Here is a 23,448-nt window from a genome sequence, read left to right as displayed (position 1 = left end):
CACCGTGTCGATATCAGTGTAGAGGTCTGTGCCACGGAGAAGGGGGGCCAACCTCCAAGCTCTCCTGAGCCGAGCTTGGAGAAGGAAGATAGCGGTTCCGGCTAGGTCGTGTCAGTCTCCTATGACGACGAGGCCGGATCTTCTGGCTTGGGATTCTCGACCTCACCCGAGGAGTACTATTTAGTTTTTTTAGTTGTAGTTGTTTTTACATGGTGGCCTTCGTCGGGGATCTTTTGATGTGCATAAACTAATGCAAAAATAAGTGAAAAACCCAGTGTCTACAATTTTTTCATGCATGCGCTCCATATTTATATTGCTTCTTCAGGCGATTTGCTTGTGCTCAAGAATTTTAACACTACTCTAAAGGGCCACCTAATTGTTTGCTGTGCTATGATCTGAAAGGCGAAAAGAAGTAGGAAAAAAAGTTTTGGAGAGAGATGCTCAAGGAAAAAAGAGGTAATAGCACCAGGAGTCCCTGAACTTGTCATGGATGTGATGATTTGGTCCCAAACTTACAAAATGCAACTATTGAGTCACACAACTTGCAGCCAATGTGCAAGTTTGGTCCCAGCCAATCAGAGCTCGACAAGTGGAGCCTAGTCAGCACAGTCGTCAGCCCAGCGCCTTTTGCATTTACCCCCCTGGACTTTGCACTAATCAAACCGCACTACACCACACAGCTGTCAACTATTGATAACATCTTTTTTCTTTAATTATTTTTAATTAACTACAGTAGTGTTCAACGTTGCTGACGTGCGCTACGTTGCCCTGTCCGTTTCTTTTGCTCCTGCAGCGGCGGACGCGAGCTGGAGCGGGAGCCCCTTCCGCCACGGTCACGGGCGCGCCCGCGGCCTCGGCGTCAACTACGGCAGGGTGGCGGACGACATCCCGGCGCCGCGGCGGTCCGTGCAGCTGCTGCGCGCGGCGGGGGCGGGCTCCGTCAAGATCTATGACGTCAACCCGGCGGTGCTCCGCGCGCTGGCCGGCACGGGCATGGCGGTCTCCATCATGGTGCCAAACCAGATCATCCCGGACCTGGCTGCCTCCTACGCCGCCGCCGACCGCTGGGTCGCCGCCAACCTGCTCCCCTACCTCCCGCGGACGCGCGTCAAGTACCTGCTCGTCGGCAACGAGGTGCTCTCCGACGGCTCCATCGCGGCCTCCACCTGGACCCGCATCGTGCCGGCCATGGAGAACCTCCACCGCAACCTCCGCGCGCGCCGCGTCAAGCTCGGCACCACGCTCGCCATGGACGCGCTCGTCACGGGCGCCTTCCCGCGCCCGCCCTCCGCCGCGGCCTTCCGCCCCGACATCGCCGAGTCCGTCATGCGCCCGCTGCTCCGCTTCCTCGAGGGCACCAACTCCTACTACTTCGTCGACGCCTACACCTACTTCGTCTGGGCCGGCAGCAACGGCACCGTGCCGCTCGACTACGCGCTCCTCCAGCCCGCCACGCGCGCCCGCTACGTCGACCCCGGCACGGGGCTCACCTACACCAACCTGCTCGACGAAATGCTCGACGCCGTGGGCGCCGCCATATCCAAGCTCGGCCACGGGGGCGTCAGGATCGCCATCGCGGAGACCGGCTGGCCCAACGGCGGCGACTACGACCAGATCGGCGCCAACGTCCGCAACGCCGCCGTCTACAACAGGAACCTCGCGGCGCGGATGGCCAGGAACCCCGGCACGCCGGCGCGGCCGGGCGCCAGGATGCCGGTGTTCGTCTTCTCCCTCTACAACGAGAACCTCAAGCCCGGGCCGGGCACGGAGCGCCACTGGGGCATCTACTACGCCAACGGCACGGCCGTGTACCCGGTCGACCTCACCGGGCGGCGGCCGCTGTGGGCGTACCCGCCGCTGCCGGCGCCGGAGAACGACACGCCGTACAAGGGCCCGATATGGTGCGTGCTGGCCGCGCACGCCGGCAGGAAGCTGAACGAGACGGCGGTGGGGGACGCACTGACGTACGCGTGCGGGCAGGGGAACGGGACCTGCGACGCCATCCAGCCCGGCGGCGAGTGCTTCCAGCCCAACACGGGCGCGGCGCACGCCAGCTACAAGTAGTTGCTGGGCTGACGGCTGTAGTGTGGGTTGATTAATGCAAAGTCCAGGGGGGTAAATGCAAAAGGCGCTGGGCTGACGGCTGTGCTGACTAGGCTCCACTTGTCGAGCTCTGGTTGGCTAGGACCAAACTTGCACATTGGCTGCAAGTTGTGTGACTCAATAGTTGCATTTTGTAAGTTTGGGACCAAATCATCACATCCATGACAAGTTCAGGGACTCCTGGTGCTATTACCTCAGGAAAAAAGGTCTCAACTGCCTTACCTGCTAATTGTTCCTAATTCAGGTGCAGACGTACTCCCTCTATTTTTATATACAAGGCCACTATGGAATATACATTTTGCATCTATACAAGGCCACCAACAGTAATCGAGGCAAAGTTAATGATATTTTCTCGTACTAACAACCTATTTAATAGTTTCATGCATGTAGTCATAATGACAGTCAGCTACTTTCTCCACTCAGTTTCTTTGCATGCATGCGAAGTATTAATGATCCCAGTAAACAAGAAGAAAAATTGACTTGTAAAGCATGCATTAAATTTTACATTGGTACATATAATCCGAGTTTGTGGCCTTGTATACAAAAATGGAGGGAGTACTAATCTTCAATTCACCTCATCTCACTCTCAAACCAAATGTACTACAACTCAAAATGCAGCTGCGTCCTACTGTAGAAGCCATCAGACCATTCAGTTTCAGATTGAAATAATCAGCCGAGGCATAAAACTTCTAACCTCTGAAACTTAAAACCGCCAGACCTTCCTCCATTCAACTTTGTTGCATCTTGAAAATGGAACAAACACACACACACACACACACACAAAGAAACAAAAAAAAAACTTGTCTGAACTATACCTGGCCATAACTCGGACCAGGCCTAAGAAAGCCCACAGCAGAAAAACCCAGGCCCGGGTACGGCCCAGCTCATGGGCCAAGATTCCAGGCCCAAGCCTGACCAATCAGTGCAAAAGCATTGTTCAATTTTTTTTACTTAATTGTTCAAAAAAATCAGTGCAAAAACCGGTCGGGCCTTGGTCTCGGCCTCTTCCCTAAAACGGCCATATGTCAAGCCCAAAGTCACCCCAACCAGCAGCAGCAGCCTATACACTGTATTCCTGAGCCGAAGTACACTACCTTAGCTGCACCCTGCAATAAATTCCTTTTCAAACAGACTCACTGCGTAAGCTAATCGTACTTTCTTCTGCCAGCCAACGGGACTGGACATATCATCTAGTCTAACTCTGTGGCGGCCTGAAATACATCACAAATCGCAGGCGTAGTAATCTGTTCCCCCTGGAACCTGCCACAGCAAACTAGCTAGTACTGTATTTCTTTACTTCCGAAACATGAAACAATCTGCCTGCCTTTTCACTGTAGGAACTACTGTAGTTAAGATGCACCAGAACGCACAAATGCGTACAGATACCACATGTCTCACATAGCGACTCTATGTCGTTCATTAGTTATTACAACAAGCTTGCGGCTGTGCAAAAAACTGAGAAGTGGGAACTGAAGTTATCAGAGAAAATATGATTAATGATTGATGGAATAAAAATGTAAAAAGGAGAAACAACCACGAAGCCACGGATGGAGAGAGAGAGAGAGAGATAGAGACGGCCAGGCAATGGCAATGATATCTTGTTGTCCTCAGGTCTTCCAACTTCAGGTAATGCAGCTATGCGTTCCTTGAAATAGAAAACATGATCAGTATAGCAAATTTGCCCAAAGAACAAGAGCTTTGACTTAACACACACTGCACGGCAGCACTCATACAGACAAGTTTTGTTCAAAATGCCACCTATATTGGAATTCTCTTTCTTTATGGAAATGATTAACAAATCAAGATTCTATACAGATCAAACATACAATGCATGTAGGTGTCATCAGTGAGTAAGTCCATCATACTTTAGTGATACATAACAATTTAGGTTGAATTGTCACTGCATAATACTACATGAGCAGCTGCCAGTATATAGAGAATTTTTGAACAAGAGCAAAGTAAAAGGCAGACGGGAAACAGGCGTTAGCAGAAATACCTTAGGCGGGTCTTCTGTTGATTTCATCCACTTCCTCTAACATTGGACACTCACATATCCGCACCTTGAGATATGATGGCAACACCAGCCCCCTTTGCCAGTTGAGACTTGGGCAGTCATCAACCCTAAGATGTTTCAGATGAGGAAAACTCACAAACCTTTCAACTGGAAGGGACAGTAACTCGGGGCAACTTATGATTTCAATTTCCTCAATAGCAGGTAGATATTCTTCTGTTAGGAGCTCATCAAGGGTTGACAATTTATCACAGTACTTAAATTGTAGGACAGTAAAGGGACGAAAGTGCTCTAATGTTGCCAGTGCCCGTAGAAATGGAAAGATTAGGGGAGCCTCCAATATATGTAAGAGATTTGCACCAAATTTCCAACCTCTTTAAAGCTGGAAGACTCCACGTTTGTAGTTGTATGGACGTGGCAAACACGCACTGACAATGAAAGGAGGTGAGGGAGCAGCAGTCAATATTGCAAAAGATACTAGAACGCCACAACTTGAGCTCCTTGAGGGATGGCGAAACCAATCTTTGGAGGCGCATGTTTGGACAATCAGCTATCCAAAATGCTTCAAGGAAATTAAAATCCCCAAACACTTCACCTGGTATTGATTCTAGCATCTTGCAATCGGAGATACTTATTCTTTTTATGGCTGGTACGTAATCTGGAAGCAGAAAATCTTCTAGACTTGATATATTTTCACAGTTATCAATGGTTATGTTTGTCAAGGACAAGAACGTACCAAATGCATGTATCTCATTTAGGTTTATGCTCTGTGAGATCACGGGAAATGATATGGTCTTCATCCCAACAAAACCTTCAAAACGAAGTGATGTTAAACTTGGCAAGTTTTGTGGTTGAAACCAGCTTGGGAGCGAGACACCGACATAATTCTTGATGAAGAGACGCTCGAGGCTGGTGGGAGGTTGCAGACCTTCAAGCACTTCTGTATCATTGTTGTGGATATAAAACTCAGCGGAGCGTAAAGCAACTCGCATAATCAATGTCAACCTATCAAGACATTTCTTATCCTTCAGTTTAGCTTCTGCCGCACGGTCCTTACTTAGGATGCCAAGATTATTTATCACCAAGTATTCACGAATTTGATTCAGATTCTTTATTGACCTAATTCCTTGTCCCTCTTGATTGGCTGCATCAATAGTTAATCCGTTTGATTCAAATTTCTGTAAACTGGTCAACTTATCAAAGTCAGCGGGTAAGCTTTGTATAGTGCATTTCTTGGCATATAAAATCTGCATATTATATAGCCAACAGAATGATGAAGGAATCCTCTTCAAAGTACAAGTTCTGGAGATTTCAAGGTACCGAAGATGCTTCCAATTACCAATACTATCTGGTAATTCATTTGTGAAGGCACAAGACATCACACGCATACGTGTAAGTTTAGTACACCAGTGGTCCATTACAAAGCATGTTCTTTTCCCCAAATTAATCTTGCAAATTAGGGTGCGCAGCTTTGTGTGCTTGCATAGTCTCAACAAGTTGGAATCATCAAATTCACTGCTAGGGAGTATGTATAGATGGCGAACATTCTGGGGAACTTTATCAAAGTCACTCTTATTTCGTAAGATGAAGCAGTCATGCTCTGAAACTTTTTGTGCCATGTCATGCAGCAAGTCATGGATTACATATCGACCATTAACCTTTTGAAAGAAGGACCGCGACACAAGGTCTTCAAAATACTGATAGCAAATATCTTGAATGGGAACACCACCTTGAGGCTCCACAAAGCCTTCTGCTACCCAAATTTCAGCTAAGCATGCCTTCTCAAATTTGTAATCTTTGGGATACATGGCACAGAATGCAAAGCATTGTTTCAAATAGAATGGTAAATACATGTAGCTCAACCGAAGGGCAGGCAAAATCTCGGTTTCCTTTTGTCTCAACTCCCATAGTTCACTCTCAAGTATAGAACTCCAATGCGATGCTTGATGGTCCATTCTTAACATGCGCCCTAGAGTTTTGGCGGCCAAAGGAGAACCCTTCAATTTAGGGAGTATTCTTCTCCCAATACGCTCTAACTCAGGATCATTGCTAGAACCCTCAGATCCAAACGCGCATAACTTGAAGAAATTCCAAAAGACATCGTCCTTTAGACCTTCAACTATAACAGGCTCCATTGTGTGCACGACCTTCGTAACATTTGGACATCTAGTGGTGACTAACATCGCACTTCCCTCTTGGACACTTGTAAAAGGTGCACAAAACATCTCCCAACACCGCCCACTATCCTTCAAAGCATCATCCCACACATCATCAAGGACTATCAATAACCTTTTATTTTTCACGTGGTTAGAAAGAGCACGCTGAAGAGAATCCAAATTATCAACCTTTGCCTCATTTCCAGTGCATGATTCTATGACCTCTTTACTTAACCTCTTCGCATTGAAGTCATCTGATACGCAAATCCAAATTATTTGCTCGAAGTGAGACTTCACTCGTTGATGGTTGCAGATATGTTGGGCCAAAGTAGTCTTTCCAACACCACCAATTCCAGCTACCACCAAAACAGGAAGACTCGATATTATCGGTTCACCATTAACATGGTTGCTTGATGATGTGCTTGTTGACGCATAGATTGAACTTGTTTCTCTCTTGCGTTTTGGACGTGTTGGTACATTAAGAGATCCCAATATCTGCTTCAGCTCCTTGCCACGACCAAATATCTTTGTTTCCTTTGACAACAAAGAGGTGGTATCCGGCCTGACTAATTTTTCAAAGTGATGCGTAACTCCACGAAGCCCCATACTCTCCAGCTGACTTGAGAGGTGATTCAACCTTGATTGAACATCATTCAGTTTGTAGAAGTTGCCATGAATGACCTTATCAAGGAAGTCAATGAAAGGAGATTGGTTTGCCTGGCCTTCAACTTGCACCTTCATCTCGTACCATCTGAACTCATCGATAAGGTCCTCAGCCTCAGACACAGCATCCTTGAGACTTGGAAGGAGCTTGGCCACACGCTCTTCATAGCTTTTCCACTCTGCTCCATTAATGAGGTCGTACATTGCAGGAAGAGTGTCGCAGAGTCGTTGTAGGTCACTCTGTAATTGCAATACATGATCCTGGAGACTTTGCTCCTGTGAGCCACTCCATCGGGAGCGCAGAGATGAAATGGCAGATTTTGCCGACCGAAACAAACTGACACACTCATTGATGGCACTAATGATCCCGATGGCAGACAAGCTCATGGTTGGAGGAGTGGGAATCTGTCTTCGTCCTGTGAGCAAACAGTGGATAAAATTAGGATTGTGGAAGTAATTTTTGCCCTCAGAATATACAACAAGCCACGAAGAAATTATTTTTGCCATCACGATATACAACAAGCCACGACCAAGCTATTGCAGTAACTATTTTGTCCAGATCCGTGTTTCCACCCATGAAATTATTTTCAATGGATACATCAGCAGCAAAGCAAGTTAGAGAAACATCATGAATGATTTGGCACTTGCGGTGAAAAATAAAATCATTAAGTTTCAACATGTCTTTGAAATTATTTGCAAACATTTTGTGCTTTGACTAGAAATCATCTACGTAGAATGGATGTCGTGACGTGAAATATACACTACATGTTGTAAATACCAAATTATCTTCTTATGACTCCTCACACCTTCATAAGATAGAGCGTTCTGCTTCCCACCCATACTTCTCCCTTCCCAGCCCCGGCTTACTGAAATTACCCTCGGATTTTATTCTTTGAAAACCGGTGTGTCGAGAGCTAAAATAGGTTGGTGGTTCAGAGCTAACATAGCTTGCTGAAATTTCCCTTGATTTTTCTTGTTTGAAAACTGGTTTGTTCAGAGCTAAGATATAAGTTGAACGCAGAAGAAGAAATGAAGAAAGTAAAGGTTCAAGCTGACCTGGATCAGTGCGGCTTGCCGTCAACGAGCGACTCCTCCAAATGCGCAGCAGAAGCAGCAGGAGCTGGAGGAGAGAAATCTTGGATGGGTATGACTGTGAGGACGAGCCTAGTGACAATCTCGTGGAAAGTGTCAATCCTCACATACATACGAATTGTGGCGGAACCACCAACCGCTGTCGCTTTGTTGGCTTCATTGTATCCTACAATTTTGATGCTAGATGTTCCTTGTTGCATATACTTTCTTAAAATAAAGGAGTTTTTATCCCCCAAGTTGGACCCAGTCGTGAAAACGAATGAATCAAATATGGAACGAGACGAATACAAGTATATTGCATCCGTGAAAACAAAACAAAGTACCCCCAGGAATAATGTCTTGCGTGTTAAAAAAAAGTGAATTATGGAGTCCTAAAAAATGGCCATCTCATCACGCCGGCAGCAATGAACCATTACATAAACTGAATTGTTCATCTGTGGCAGCTTGAAATGCAGAAAAGGAAATAAGCTGCAAACCAAACTGTTCTCTCTAGTTACTAAAACCTCAGCTAGTAAAAGAAGCAGAAGATGCTGCGGTCCAGCATCAGCAGAAACCGCCAGGCTTGATTCCTTTCAGTGACCAAGGGAATCAGATGTCAGGCCGGCTTCTGGCCGCTCAAGAAAATGCTTACCAAGGCGAAACAAACGCCATCGATTTGGCGAGAACATCCAGGTGTGGTGCTATGCTATCATTAATATATTGATGCTAGCTAGCTGCTCCTTGTTGCATAACTTAAACTGCATTCTAACTTTCCAAGGGAACATGGTAGCGAGAACATTTCGATCATAACTTAATATATTGCATTTGGTGAAAAAAAAATGCATGACACGATAGCCCAAAAAAGAAGTGTTTCTCGTACTCTGGGCACCAAGACGCCCCAGATGATTAAAACACAATGAATAAGGTTTTCCCTCAAAAAAGAAATTGTTCCTCATACTCCCATTGAAACTTATCTTGTGTAGAGGGTCAAGCAGCATGGCCATGTAGAGGGTCTAGTTCCTCATCTAGTTGATGGAGGGGTGTCCATTCTACAATATGCTGATGACACTATTCTATTCATGGAACATGACATGGCTAAGGCACGTAACACGAAACTTATCTTGTGTCTATTCGAACAATTGTCTGGCTTAAAAATCAATTTTCATAAGAGCGAGGTGTTCTGTTTTGGGAAGGCCAAAGACGAGGAACATACATACAGACAATTATTTGGATGCGAATTAGGTGCTTTACCATTCAGTTACTTGGGTATTCCGATTCATCACCGTAAGCTATCCAATAAAGAATGGAAATGCATTGAAGAACGAATTGAAAAAAAACTCAGCTGCTGGAAGGGCAAGCTGATGTCATATGGCGTCGGCTAGTTCTGATTAACTCAATACTGACTAGCATGCCAATGTTTTTACTTTCGTTCTTCGAAATTCCGAAAGGGGTCCGAAAGCGACTTGATTTCTTTAGACCTCGTTTCTTTTGGCAGTCTGATGAGGCCAAGAGGAAATACCGTCTCGCACGATGGGATATCCTTTGTCGACCTAAAGACCAAGGGGGGCTCGGTATTGAGAACTTGGAAATTAAGAATAAATGCCTTATGAGCAAATGGTTATACAGGTTAGAGACAGAGCCGGAGGGCAGTGGTCTCAAATCCTGCGCAATAAGTATTTGCACTCGAAAACGCTAGGCCAGGCTACCATCAGACCGACTGATTCGCCGTTCTGGAAGGGACTTATGAGAACGAAGGACATGTTCTTTCGTAGGGTCAAATTCGTGGTTGGCAACGGGATGTCAACAAGATTTTGGGAGGATACGTGGTTAGGAGAGACGCCTCTGGCCTTACAATATCCTACCCTCTACAATATTGTGCAACGTAAGGAGGATTACGTAGGTACCGTCCTTCAAACTATCTCCTTGAACATCCAGTTCAGACGTACGTTAGTGGGTGACAGATGGATAGCCTGGATGCACTTGGTTCGGAGATTGATTGAAGTTCGACTCTCCGACATGCCGGACTCAACACAATGGAAGTTAACTAAAAATGGGATATTTACTGTGAAATCTTTTTATACGGATCTGATTAATTCTGCCCCCTCTCAAGGTCATTACATATAGGGAAGGTTAAGGTTCCTTTGCAGATTAAAATTTTTATGTGGTTTGTTCACAAGCAAGTAATACTCACAAAGGACAACTTACTTAAGAGGCGATGGGTAGGCAACTCGCGGTGTTGTTTTTGTGCTCAGGATGAGATAATACAACATTTATTTCTTGAATGCTCACTTGCCAAGTTACTTTGGAGAACGATTCATATAGCTTTTAATATCAATGCTCCAGTAGATATTGCGTCTTTGTTTGGGACGTGGTTAGCTGGGGTTGAACAGATCACGGCAGCTCGTATTCGGATTGGAATATGCGCGCTATTATGGGCTATATGGAACTGCAGAAATGATATGATTTTTAACAGACAACACAACTTAACTTTTTTGCAGGTTATCTTCAAAGCTACAGCTTGGATCCGTACGTGGTCCTTACTCACTCCTATGGACTCCAGAGAGCCTTTGGTTACTGGGTGCAACCAATGGGAGATGGTGGCTCGGGTTATATTCAACCGGTTCGGATGGCGTTCGCATAACAGGATAGGAGTCTAGAGAGCTTATCCTTATTATTACCGTATTGGTTGTCTTTGTCCGCTTGTAATTTTCCGGTTTATGCACTTTGTTTTGCTCCGTTTGCGAGCTGTAAGACCTTTATGACGATACTTTATGGATTTTTAATAAGAAGGCCGCATGCATCATCATGATGCAGAGGCCGGGGGTATGCCTCCATTTCCAAAAAAAAAAAAAAAAAAACTCCCATTGAAACCCAAATGCTTGCAAAAATGTGTAGTAGGGAGGGCTAGTAGAGCTTCTCACTCTCAGAAGCAGTTCACTTTTCCTTCTGTAATAATCTCTTCTATCCTGAAGAACATGTGCAGCTAGAGCTAGGGTTTTTCATAGCAAGGAACCTCGAGCCGACAGTCCTAAAAGGGCCATTTCACCATCATCCTGGCGACACTTCCATAAACTGAACAGTGAATCCGTTGCAGCTCGAGATGTGGAGCAGGAAATTAGTTGCAAACCTCGTAAGTGCAGTAAGAGTGGTTGTTTATGGAAAGAACGCCAGCAAGGATGGTGCTCTGCTGGTACAAGAAGCAGAGGAGGCTACTCTGGATAAAATTCTTGCTTAGCAAATGCGAAACGAACGCCACCGATTTGGACATTGAAAGCGTCTTGTCATCATAACTGACTGCTAGCTGTTTCATGGTCTGGAAAACCAGCGGCGCCTTTACTGAGTGAGTCTGTGGCAGGCATCTCCACCACGAGAGCTTCTTTCTGCATTTCATACGTGGTGAGAGGACCTTTCGGAGGCGCGTTTCCTCCTCAATTTTTTCCTAGAATACGCAGGAGAGCTTCATGTATATTACTCCCTTCGTCCAAAAATACTTGTCATCAAACTGGATAAAAGGGAATGTATCTAGATGTATTTTAGTTCTAGATACATCTTTTTTTATTCATTTTGATGACAAGTATTTTCGGACGGAGGGAGTATTAGGTATCTGATACCTGTACTTCTTATCTCCTACCAGTGACCCACGACCTGTATATATATATTCCTCTATGATATTGCCAAGGATGGACTGAAGACTAATATTCCAACCTTGGAAGTAATTCTTAAGCGCGCCGCGAACTGAACTACACCCACAAAACTTGGATCGATCCATCCATCTTTCGTAAAAAGAAAACAAAGATTCCTGGTTAGTTCGTTGCAGTTTGAGACTCAAAAAGGAACTGTAAAGAGATCCAACTGTTTTCTGTAGTTACTGTTAACTAATCCCAACTCACTCTCAAATGTACAACCTGTATCTGAAAATGGTATTTAGTTTAACTTTGTGGCAGCACAAATCTGCCCCCTGCAACCTGCATCAACAAACTAAGTAGTAGAAGTCCTAATTTAAGTAAAGAACATTTCCTTAGCTAAGCTCTGCTGCACACTGCAATAAATCACTTTTGAAAAACAATCTATCCATCTTGTTGTTAGCTTGGTTGGAGTTTGGAATAAACAATAATAATTATTACTGTCCTCCTCTGTTTCCTTCTGAATTAAACTTGTTAATTTAGAAAGCTCACAAGGCAATAATTACTTAATAACATTGGTTGCGATCATCATAGCATAAATTAAGTCAGTAAACTTAAAAGTAACCTTAAAGGGCCACCTTTGTTTGCTGTGCCGCAATCTGAAAGGCAAAAGGAAGAAGCTGAAAATCAAACTGTTTCCTAAGTTCTGAAGCTTTTTTACTGTAAATCAAGCCAAACTGTTTCCTAAGTTCTGAAGCCTTTTACTGCATCTGTACTAAAGTGATGCACGTAATAAAGTACTCCCTCCGTCTCATAATAAGTGACTCAACTTTGTACTAACTTTAAAGTCACTCATTTTAATGGGCGGTGGCTAGCTACAGTACCGCCAAAGGCCCTCGACCTTCTCCCGGCTGCCATCCTTGAGGCTGAACATCCCGATGCGATTGTAGTAGCGGTGGCGAGCATCCTGATCATCCTCAGTGTAGTAGATGCAGCTGACTCTGAGCTCCGGGTGATTCCTCGTGGACACGCAGAGGGAACTGTTCCCCCCAATGAACAGCGCGGCTTCGCCGATGTCGTCTGTCACCTTCCACTCCTTGCCACCAGAGTAAAGGACCTGCACCCTGAAGGACGGCGATGCCCGCCCACCCGTGGTCTCCTTGAGCACGACCATGAGCCATCCACTCAGGGCGGCCATGAGGTACTTGAGATGGTCCGGGTCGGCCGGTAGCAGCAGCCCCGATGCGATCACCGCGCTCGTGAACACGCCAGGGGCGTCCTCGTCATGCTCCTACCATGCCTCCACTTGGCCGGAGCATGTGATCGAGTTGAACCTGCCCTCGTGGTGGATGGCATCCTCGACGGCGTTGCGCCAGCATCAACCGGCGAAGATTTGGTTCAGTATCCTCTGCAGATCATTTCTACCTGCTCTGTTTCTGTGTTTTAACCAAAGTTTTAAATAGCGCGCTAAGCATCTTAGCGCTGGACCTCTTTCAAATGCTATAGCGTGCTATAGCGGAGCTATAGCGCGCTATTTAAAATGTTTGTTCATTTGTTTGGACCAAAATCTCTTAGCGCAAGACCTTTTGTAAACGCTATAGCGTGCTATAGCAGAGCTATAGCGGGCTATTTGAAACAGTGGTTTTAACAAACTGTTTTGGGGTCAATATTTGGGCAGGGAAATATGAAAAGGAAAATGGTAAAGGAATCCTGTGCTCTTTGTTTCAGAAAACATATATTTCCTAAATTAGTTGTTGGATGTGGTGGTCCGGATCAGCAGGCAGCGGCAGTCTCGGCGCGACCACCATGCTCACGAACACACCGGGGTCATCAACATCGCGTTCCTCCCACGCCTCCACTTCGCCGAAGTATGTGATCGAGTAGAACCTGCCCTCGTGGTGGACGGCATCCTCAATGCCATTGCGCGAGTACCGTAGCCTCCACGAGCCAGCCTCTACCTTGGCGACCGGCTCAAAGTCATCACGTGGGGGCGCCAGCTTCCACGCGCCGCCTTCCGCCATTGCAAAGGCCGCGGTGCTGTAATGCCGTTCCGTGACCAGCATGGCGACGTCGGTGGAGTCGGAGAGGACAACCTTGCAGTAGAGAAAGTGGCGCATCTCCACAGTGGTCAATGTCACGGCAATGTTGGGGAACAGCGGCCCCCTGAGGAAACACTTCATGTCGAAGGTGAAGTAGTGGCGCCCATAGGAAGCGTTGAGGCAGGGGATGGTGTCAATGGCCAGGATTGCGCGGCGCTTGCCAGTGACCGGGTTGACGAGGCACAACCAGGCCCGGTCGTCGGCGGTGACGAGCCACCCACAATAGGAGGAGCCGAGGATGACATGTTGGGTTCCCGGGGCGGGCACGACTGTGGCGCGCCGTTCGGCGAGGGAGAAGAGAATGGTGGTCTCCAGGGCGTCGCCGGGCAGGACGAGACACGGCGCCTCCAGCCTGAACGCGTTGCGCAAGGTGCGAAGACGGCGGCGAATGCGAGGCGGTCGAGGAGGCTAAGGAGGTCGTGAATGTTCGCTAGTATATCGTCCGGGAGGCTGGCGATGGCGGTCGAGGCGGTGATTTTCTTTCGGTACCGCATAGCTGGCAGGCGAGCTAGCTGATGAAATGCCCCTGTAATTGATAGACAGAAATATAAAATGTCACATCTTAGCAGTTGCCATGAAACAAAGCAAAAGAAAGCAGGAAATCAAAGAAGGAACAAAATTTAGCCCTAACAAAAAAAAAAAGCATGAATCAAAGAAGGAACCAAAATAACAAAAGGAGAAAACCCAAAAAATAGTGCACAAAACAAAAGCCTCGTCCGGTCATCCCAGATTGATGGATACCGAATAAATCTAAGCACACATATGCATGCATGAAATCGACCAAATCGACTTGAAAGAAAGACCTCACCTGAGGGTAGACGTACGGCCCTTCACCTGAGGGATGATGGCAGAGGTCCCTCACTAACTAAGCAAAAAAAAGGCAAACCAGCAAACACACACACACACACACATCCAAAGAGATTTGGTTGCTTCATATATATGACTAACTAGATGACTTCAGAGGGGGGAGGTTTGGCTAAAACACTACCTGCACTCCACTTAACTAGATCACAATTTTAGAAAGAATTGTCACAATAATCAACATGAAATTTGCTGACTTTTGCTAACCCTAGAACACGGGGGAAGAGGGCTGTGGTACTCGCGGGAGGTAGCCTAGGGGGAAGGAGGTGAAGTGGGGAGAGGTGAGGAATCACCTGTGGGATAACAGCAGGCTGCCGTAGGAGGGCGCCGGCGTCGAGGAGGCGGCGGGCGGCGGCGCGTCGAGGAGGCGGCGGCGCGTTGAGGAGGAGGCGGCGCGTCGAGGAGGAGGTGGCACGTCGAGCTTGCCACCCACCTTGGAGCCGGAACCCTAGGGGGCGCGGGGGCGAGGTCGGCGAAGGGGGCGCGGGGGCGGCGGACGAGCGGCTTCTTCACGGGGAAGGACAGGCAGGGAAGGCAGGGAAGAAGAAGGCGGGGAAGGAGAGGCGGCGGCGTCGTCGACGGCGTGCATGCGCGGCGGACGGAGGGGGCGGAGCAAGGCGGGGCAGCGGCGTACGGTTGGGGCGGAGGGGGCAACGTTAGGTCAAGTGGGGATCTGGCGAGGGAGGGGAATAGGTGGAGTGGGGAGGAAGCTTACTAATGGCGCACCCCGGAGTGGTGCGCCATTAGAATGTTTTTAGATAGCAATGGCGCACCCCGCAGCGGTGCGCCATTATAATGTTTTTTTTATTATAGTTCGAGCACTCAGGTTATATTCCACCTAACCGTATCTCCATCAGAACACACACACACTAGCCCGATTGGTCAGCACGCAACACACACACACACCAGGAGGTCCTTGGTTTGATTCCTAGGCTCCCCAATTTTTGTTTTTATGCATTTTTTCTTTGCACATATCTTTTTATCCATGCATCCAAATATAACATGTCACATATGCTAGATGATCAGAATTTCATGTAGAAAAATAATATGCAGTTTGTTGCCATGTTAACAACATTTAAAATGTTATTTGATATTTATTTGTGTTTAAATATGTTCAAACTTGTTTAAATCATAACAGTAATATTTTTTATAAAAACAGTAATAATTTTTTAAAAAAATATCATCAAATTTGTTATTTGAAAATATTTATAAATATGAAAAAATATCATCAAATTTATTATTTGATGATATCATCAAATTTGTTATTTGAAAATATAATCAAATTTCTTTTTTTAGCAATTTTAGTTGCATTCATTTGTGATGGTGGAGCGGGCCGGGGAGGGTGCGAGAGGGTACGGGGGAGAGGGCGCGGTGGGTGCTCGGCGGTGGTGGAGCGGGGGAGAGGGTGCGGGGGGTGCTCGGCGGCGAGGGGGACCGGATCTGGCAAGGTGGGATAGCGATCGAGATGGAGGGGGATCGAGATCGAGTGTCCATGAAATTTAAAAAATATTCATGAGTTCAAAATTAAAGTGCCCATGAAATACAATCGAGAAATGAAGACTACGATTTAAATACAATCGATCTTAGCTAGCTATCTGTTCACAATCTTCTTGCCCTTCTTTTTCGCAAATGGAGTTCTTCTGTGGAACAGACGTCCTTTAGGTAGGGTGGTCCTCCTTCTTCTTGTGGTGTATGCTGCTACTTCGTCGTCGTCGTCATGTTCGATCTTCGGGTCGCCGTACTTGTCGAAGTCTTGCTCATTGGCTACTCCATCCATTCCGATGATCTTCCTTTTGCCTCTCCTCACGACAACACGACTGGGCTTTGACGAGTCAGTAATGAAGAAGCATTGGTCCACTTGGGAAGCCAGTACCCATGGCTCATTTTTCGCGGTGATGTTTGGGCCCGCGGTCTTGGATTTGGCTTCGGGTATAACCATGGTGGTGAAATACCGGTCTTGTTTTAGGACGCTCTTGGCACATCTGACACGGAACATTAGGACCTTCTCTCTAGCGTAGCTCAGCTCCCAGATCTCCTCGATCCTTCCGTAGTATATGTCCTTGTCGTTACCGGTGTAGGATTCCATCGTTACCCCGGAGTTCTGATAACCATCGCTCTTCATGTCCTTGTCCTCGGTGTAGAATGTGTAGCCGTTGATATCGTACGCCTCATAGGTCATCAGGTTGTGCTCGGCGCCATGTGACAAGGCGAATATGAGTTGTTCTTCCGCGGAAGAAATCCTCATGTAAAGGGTACGACAGAAGCTTCTGCTTGAACCAATGCGTGAAATATGAGTTGTGCTCTTTGATTATATCTCCGTCCGTCCTCTATTGGCCTCGGTCATTGTACGTCTTCTCAATAAAGGTTTTGTGCTCTACCACCCAAGGATCGACCACGTCTATGTGTTGTAGCGCGACTAGGTTTGCTCTTTCAAAGTTGGCGAGTCGACCCTCGAAGTCGACATGCATTTCGCGGCGACCCTCACAGTGACCCCATCCAGCGAGCCTGCCGAGGTGCCTGTTGACGGGCAGACCAACGGGGTCCTCGATGCCTAGATAATTCGTGCAGTAGGAAATGCACTCTTCGGTCAGAAAGCCCCTGACTATGCTTCCCTCTGGACGTGACATGTTGGGAACGTATCCTTTGATGACACCATTCATCCTTTCGAACGGCATCATGCTGTGCAGGAACGTCGGCCTGAGTTGGATGATATCCTCCACGATATGGACCAGCAGATGCACCATAACGTCGAAGAATGCGGGCGGGAAGTACATCTCAAGCTCGCATAGTATCACCACGATCTCTTCCTGTAGCCTTCTGAGTTGCCTCACGCCAACCGTCTTCCGAGAGATGATGTCGAAAAAGTTGCATAGGCCAAATAGCGTTTCACGGACGTGCGCATCCATGATCCCACGGATTGCAACTGGAAGTATCTGCATCATCAGCACGTGACAGTAGTGAGACTTCATCCCGCTGAACTTCTGCTTCGCTGGGTCTAGGTATCTGCTTATCTTCCCCACGTAACCGTAAGGAAGTTTTACTCCTACGAGGCAGGTGAAAAACTGCTCAATCTCCTCCTGACTTAGAGTGAAGCACGCAGGACGGTAGTCATTTCCGGTCTTCTTGGCCTTTTTTCCTTTGCGACGACTTTCCGTGCCATGCTTCGCCTCATCATCATCATCACCATTAGCGTGAAGCTCCTCCCTAATGCCCATTGATTTCAAGTCTGCCCTTGCTTTCGGCCCATCTTTGGTCCTCTGGCATGTTGAGCAGGGTACGAAGCAGACTCTCGCACACGTTCTTTGTGATATGCATGACATCAAGGCTGTGAGACACACGGTGGATCTTCCAGTACGGCAAGTCCCAGAAAACAGACCTCGTTTTCCATACCTTCAGCAGCGGCTCTAGCGCCTTTCGCTTCTCTACCGGCTCTAGCACCTTTTGCTTCTTTCCCGGCAGTGGGCAATCTTTCCAATTTTTCAACAGCTGGTCTATTTCCTCGCCGCTCCTCGTACGCGGGCGTCTTCGGGGTTCGGTTTCACCATCGGACAGATCCTTGCGTTTCCTCCACGGGTCATCGTCGCGAAGCCACCTTCGATGTCCCATGAACACGGTTTTCGAAGACCCGGGATCTCTATCTAGCTGGCGATACGTTGTGTCATCCATGCACCTGACGTATCCAGAAAATCCGTGGACCACCTGCCCCGCGAGATATCCGTAATCGAGATAGTCGTGCAACGTCGTGAGCAGTGCGGCTCTCATAGGGAAATATTCTTTCTCTGCGGCGTCCCACGTATTGGCTGGCGTTTTCCACAGCGTGTCTAGCTCCTCTTTCAGCAGTCTAAGATACAGATTGATGTCGTTCCCTGGTTGTTTCGGCCCTTCAATTAGCATACTCATGTGACTGTACTTCCTCTTCATGCACAACCAGGGGGAAAGGTTGTACATCCACACAAACACAGGCCAGGTGCTATGTGTGCTTCTCTGGCTGCCAAACGGATTGACTCCATCGGTGCTCGCGCCCAGCACGATGTTCCTTGGATCCTTCCCAAATTCTGGGTGTTCGAAGTTCAACGCTTGCCACTGGCTCGCATCCTTTGGGTGACTCGGCATCTTGTCTTTTTATTTATCTCCGGATCATTTGCATCATCTTCTCGCTTCTTCTCCTCCCTATCCGCGTGCCAACGCAAGAGCTTTGCTACCTTAGGGTCCGCGAAATACCGCTGCAGACGAGGAGTGATCGGAAAGAACATGATGCAAACCACACTATTCATTTCCTTAATTCGGAAGCCTGTTACTGCATCTGCACTGTAGTAATGTACATGATACATTAGCACTTAACCCACCTGAAAAGCTATGAAAATGGTCATCATGGGATGGAAGGCATGAACCACACTGGTGGCGGCCCTCGACCTTCTCCCGTGTGCCGTCCTTGAGGCTGAATACCCTGATGCCGTTGTAGTAGCGGCCACGAGCATCCTTGTATGGCCCCGGATCGTCGTCGTTATAGTAGACGCAGCCGACCCTCGTGGACACACAGAAGGAACCGTTCCCCCGACGAACAGCATAGTTTCGCCGATGTCGTTTGTCACCTTCCACTCCTCACCACCGGCACTGAGGACCTGCACCTTGAAAGACGGAGATGTCCGCGGGACCTCCTTGAGCACGACCATCAGCGACCCACCCGGCACCGCCATGAGGTACTTGTGGTGGTCCATGTCGACCGGCAACAACAGCCTCGGTGCGATCACCGCGCTTGTGAACACGCCGGGGAGCGTCGGCATCACACTCCTCCCATGCCTCCACTTCGCCAGAGTATGTGATCGAGTAGAACCTGCCCTCGTGGTGGACATCGTCCTCGACGCCGTTGTGCGAGTGTCGTGGCCTGCACGAGACGGCCTCCGATGTGGCGACGGTCTCAACGCCATCATGCGGGAATGCGAGCCTCCACACGCCTTCCCCTGCCATGACGAAGGCCACGACGCCGTAATCCGGCCCTGTGATTAGCATGGCGATGGCGCGGAATGGTGCCATAGGGGTATGGCGGCGCCCGCCTGAGGAACCACATAATGCGGAAGGTGAAGCTGCCCCAGCAGTTGGCATTGAGGCATGTGATGGTGTCAATGGCCGGGAGCACGCGGCGCTCACTGGTGACCAGGTTGACGAGGAGCAGCCAGTCCAGGTTGTCAGCCGTGACGAGCCACCCGCAGCAGGAGGAGCCCGAGACGGCGTGGTCGGGCCCCGGGGCGCGCACAGCTGCGGCGCGGCATTAGGCGAGGGAGAAGAGAGTGACGGTCTCCAGGGTGTCACCAGGGAGGATGAGAGGGAACCAGATCGTCTGACGTAGGTAAAAAGTACTGCAGAGGGACGTTGATCGTTTCCTACCGTCCCTTGCGCATCCTACGGTGGCCAGTGGAATCGAACCAAGACAGTGCCCCACGTACGTTCAAAGCCCTTGTAGCCCACATGTATAATCCTCCCATGAACAGCCCATTCACCTCAGGAAAAAGGAACAGCGTAGATACTGCCGCTGCGACACTAGGGAACTCGATTGAGCACCATATACTGGAGCAAATTCAAGTTTCAGATTTAGCAGATGAGATATTTCAGATTTAACAGGACAAAGTCAAGTAGCAGGACATAGAAGGTTCATATTTAAGAGCAAATGTTGCACTAAGGGCATCTCCAACGTGCACGTCAAACCGCCCGCATCCGTCCGGACCACATGGTATGAACGTGTTTTGCCAGCCAACATGGTCCTATATCCGTTGACGGACCGGTCGGGACATCATTTTTCCTGCAAACCGGGAACAAACCAGGGGCTTGGCATGCGTCCGGATTGTTGCAGCGCACGCATCCGACAACCCTGGCCCACCTAAAATACTCTTCCGCCTCTTCCGCGCTTTCTCTTCAACGGATGTGTCACTTCCTCGCAGCATTGATGCCGTGGGATGCGACCGGTAGGAGAGAGGCGTTGACCGACGCGACTAGGCGGGCTCACCGCTTCAATGAAGACGTGTCCTATGAGAAATCAACCCGGCCACAACACCTCCGCGAGCCAGCGCCGGGGCACCGTGGCAGCGCTCCGCGAGGTGCAGGAGGAAGCGGAGCGGCTCCTTCGTGAGCGCCAGGCAGCGGGCGGGCAAGGCTACTGCGGCCCCACGTCCTTCCGCCGCTAGAAGGACGACGACGGCGGTGCGGCCGTCCAGGGCAGCCACGTGAACGTGGTCGTCGACGGCTGCAAGTTAGCATCCTAGATTCTCTTTTTTTGTTTTAGTCAAAAAGACGAAATATCTTTCGTCTGATGTAAATTAATATGTGTGAACTTAAGTGAATTTCGTTTTATTTGTCTAAATTTCGTCCGGTTTATTCAAATCCAGTTTAGAAAGTATGAAGATATGGTTAGATAGCCGACTCCTACACCAGTTTCCGTGGATTAGTCCCCAACGGTCCACGGACGGACACGATGCCCCGTTTGGGGGTCAGCATTGGAGACGCCCTAAAATATTGTAAATCGATTTGAATAGTTGTCAATTTGAGAGCTGGTCACCCATGTCATTTTGTGAGAATATTACATTGTAATTTTGGTAATAGGATGTTAGAGCAGATCATTGATGATCTGAGCATGTAAATGAGAGGAATATCGCGCAGATCATTGATTTTCTGAGCATAGAGGAAAATCGAGTAGATCATTGATGTTTTGAGCATGTAAATGGGAGGAATTTCTGAGCCTATCATTCATGTTGTAAATAGATAGTACTAATATAATTGGAGAGCAGATTATTAGTGTTGTCAGCACCAACGAATTTGTCAGCATGTCATTCAAGAGAGGGCCAGAATATTTAGACGTACGCACCATCAAAGAGCAGGCGGTTCAGAAAAAAAAAGATCAAAGAGCGGATATCACGGTTTCTGTGTCCTCGATCCCTTTCCTGTTGACGTTTCCTTCCCTCTCTCATGCGTTGGATTGGGCTGAATCATGCTTTGTGGGCCGAGTGCTGCGCTGTGTTCGCTCGGTTCCACTGGTCGCCGTCGGATGCGCATGGGACGGTAGCAAATGATGGACGTCCCTCTGCAGTACTTCGTTCCTACGTCAGACGATCTGGTTCCGGATGAGAGATGGCGCCTCCGGCTTGAACGCGTGCATTGCGTGAGACGCGGAATACGGCAGCGAAGGCGAGGCGGTCAAAGAGGCTGAGGTGGCCATGGATGTTGTCTAGTATATCCTCGGGGAGGCTGGCGACGACAGAGGGTTTCTTGCGGGACTGCATCGCTCGCATCCTAGTTGATAAAATGCCCCTGAAATTGATAGATAGATAAATTGCCGCATCTTAGCTGTTACGGTGATTGGTGGTTGATGATTTTATGAGCCGTCCATCCACTCTGATCTGACGATGGGAAAATAGAAGTTACGAGGAGTTATGAAATTGAAATTACAAAACAATACATGTAATGGTGGGACCGTTACAAAATTTAGGTTGGTCCAGTTAGTTTGTGAAAGGGTAAATCTGTCATTAGGGCACTAGGCATCAGCTATCCCGTAGGATAGAAAGCAATACTCACGTTGGATCTGATGTTTCAGGCCGCGCGATATTAGCTCCTTCCGTTCGTTAATTTGAGTGCGTACAATGGGATAATACAACAAGGGCCTGGTAGGCAGTTTGCATCCTGGCAACCACCCCCACAAATTACGCCAGGTTTAACTCTTGTTAATCAGCCTTTTGGGCTCCTCCAAATTCTTTGGTTTCTATTCCAAATCTATAACAGTATGCACCGGAAGCATGCATGGTACTGAATCTTTTCCAATCATCTAATTCAACGTGTGTCCCAAGCATTTTATATGGACCAACGAAGCACTAGCATTGTGAGGGTTATAAGAGCGTCTAGAGCCGCGCGCCCTAAATCGGCCTCAAACGCCTGGGCTACCTGCCCGGTCATAGACCGGTCACGATTTTTTTGACCTAAACAGACGCCTCAAACGCTCGGGCTGACCGTCACCCCCCATATCAAGCCCAAATATGGAGTTGATATGGGGTGGCCCGGGCATACCCGGGCCCGTCCGCCTGACAAGCCCGGCCCATCACCGACCGGACGGCTATCCCACAAAAAAAACCATCCGGCTCATCGCTCCTAAACCCTAACTCACCCACTCTCTTATATCGCTCCATCCTCTCCTCTCCCCGCACCGTTTTCGATTGAATCCCGTGCAATGTCGAGCTCTGGCAGCCGCTTCGACTCCGACCTGGATCCGGACTATGAGCTTGTTGCCCTTTGCATAGCCTTGAGCGGTCCAAGTTGGAGAGAGGGGGCAGCCCAGGATCTGCAGCCTCGCCGCCAACGCAGCTCGGATGTCGGCACTGGCCCCTCCCGGCCCATGCGCGACTTCGACAGGCAGCCAGCGCACTCCGCGCCTCCCCTACGCCGTCCCCTGCCCCCGCCGGCTGCTGCTCCCTCATGCGGGCAGTGGTTGGTACTTGTGCCCGCCCAGTCGGCCCAGACGCGCATGCCGGAATCAGAGGCGTGCGCCGCCCGCCTCGAGCGGCAGCTGAAAAGGGCGAGGAGGGAGGCAGAGCCCGACGAGGACGAGCGGCTCCTCGAATGGGTCTACCATCGATCGCTTACGACCACGAAGACAGACGCACGGCGGCTCTAGCAGAAGAATGCCAAGGCACTCCAGGTTGCCATTGAGCAGTCCGAGCAGCGGAGGCGGATCCGCTCGTGAAGCTCGAGCGGCAGTAGGACAAGGAGGTCCGAACTGGCTTGTCAATGAATCACCGCTACGACTTGTCTGGGCCCGATTAGCAGTTTGGGTGTGTGACACTTGTACTAGTTGTATGGTTCGTCTTATGATCGTTGTGGGT

General features: G+C 48.6%; 1 protein-coding gene and 1 pseudogene across 1 annotated transcript; one reads left to right on the top strand and one right to left on the bottom strand.

The window, feature by feature from the left end:
* The first annotated feature begins 978 nt into the window (after positions 1-978).
* Positions 979-2,274, top strand: LOC119266112 (probable glucan endo-1,3-beta-glucosidase A6). Its single transcript, XM_037547754.1, has one exon. The coding sequence runs from the start codon at positions 994-996 to the stop codon at positions 2,062-2,064; it is 1,071 nt and encodes a 356-aa protein (XP_037403651.1). The 5' UTR covers positions 979-993; the 3' UTR covers positions 2,065-2,274.
* A 1,826-nt stretch (positions 2,275-4,100) lies between these two features.
* LOC119361601 lies at positions 4,101-7,320 on the bottom strand (annotated as a pseudogene).
* Between the last annotated feature and the right edge of the window lie 16,128 nt (positions 7,321-23,448).

The sequence above is a fragment of the Triticum dicoccoides genome, chromosome 2B (assembly GCF_002162155.2).
Source record: "Triticum dicoccoides isolate Atlit2015 ecotype Zavitan chromosome 2B, WEW_v2.0, whole genome shotgun sequence".
Taxonomy (NCBI): Eukaryota; Viridiplantae; Streptophyta; class Magnoliopsida; order Poales; family Poaceae; genus Triticum; species Triticum dicoccoides.
Note: the sequence above shows the minus strand (reverse complement) of the source record. Positions and strands in the feature narration are given on the sequence as shown.

Coding starts and splice junctions, on each gene's coding strand:
- LOC119266112 (XM_037547754.1), top strand. CDS start 994: ATGGCGGTCTCCATCATGGTGCCAAACCAGATCATCCCGGACCTGGCT.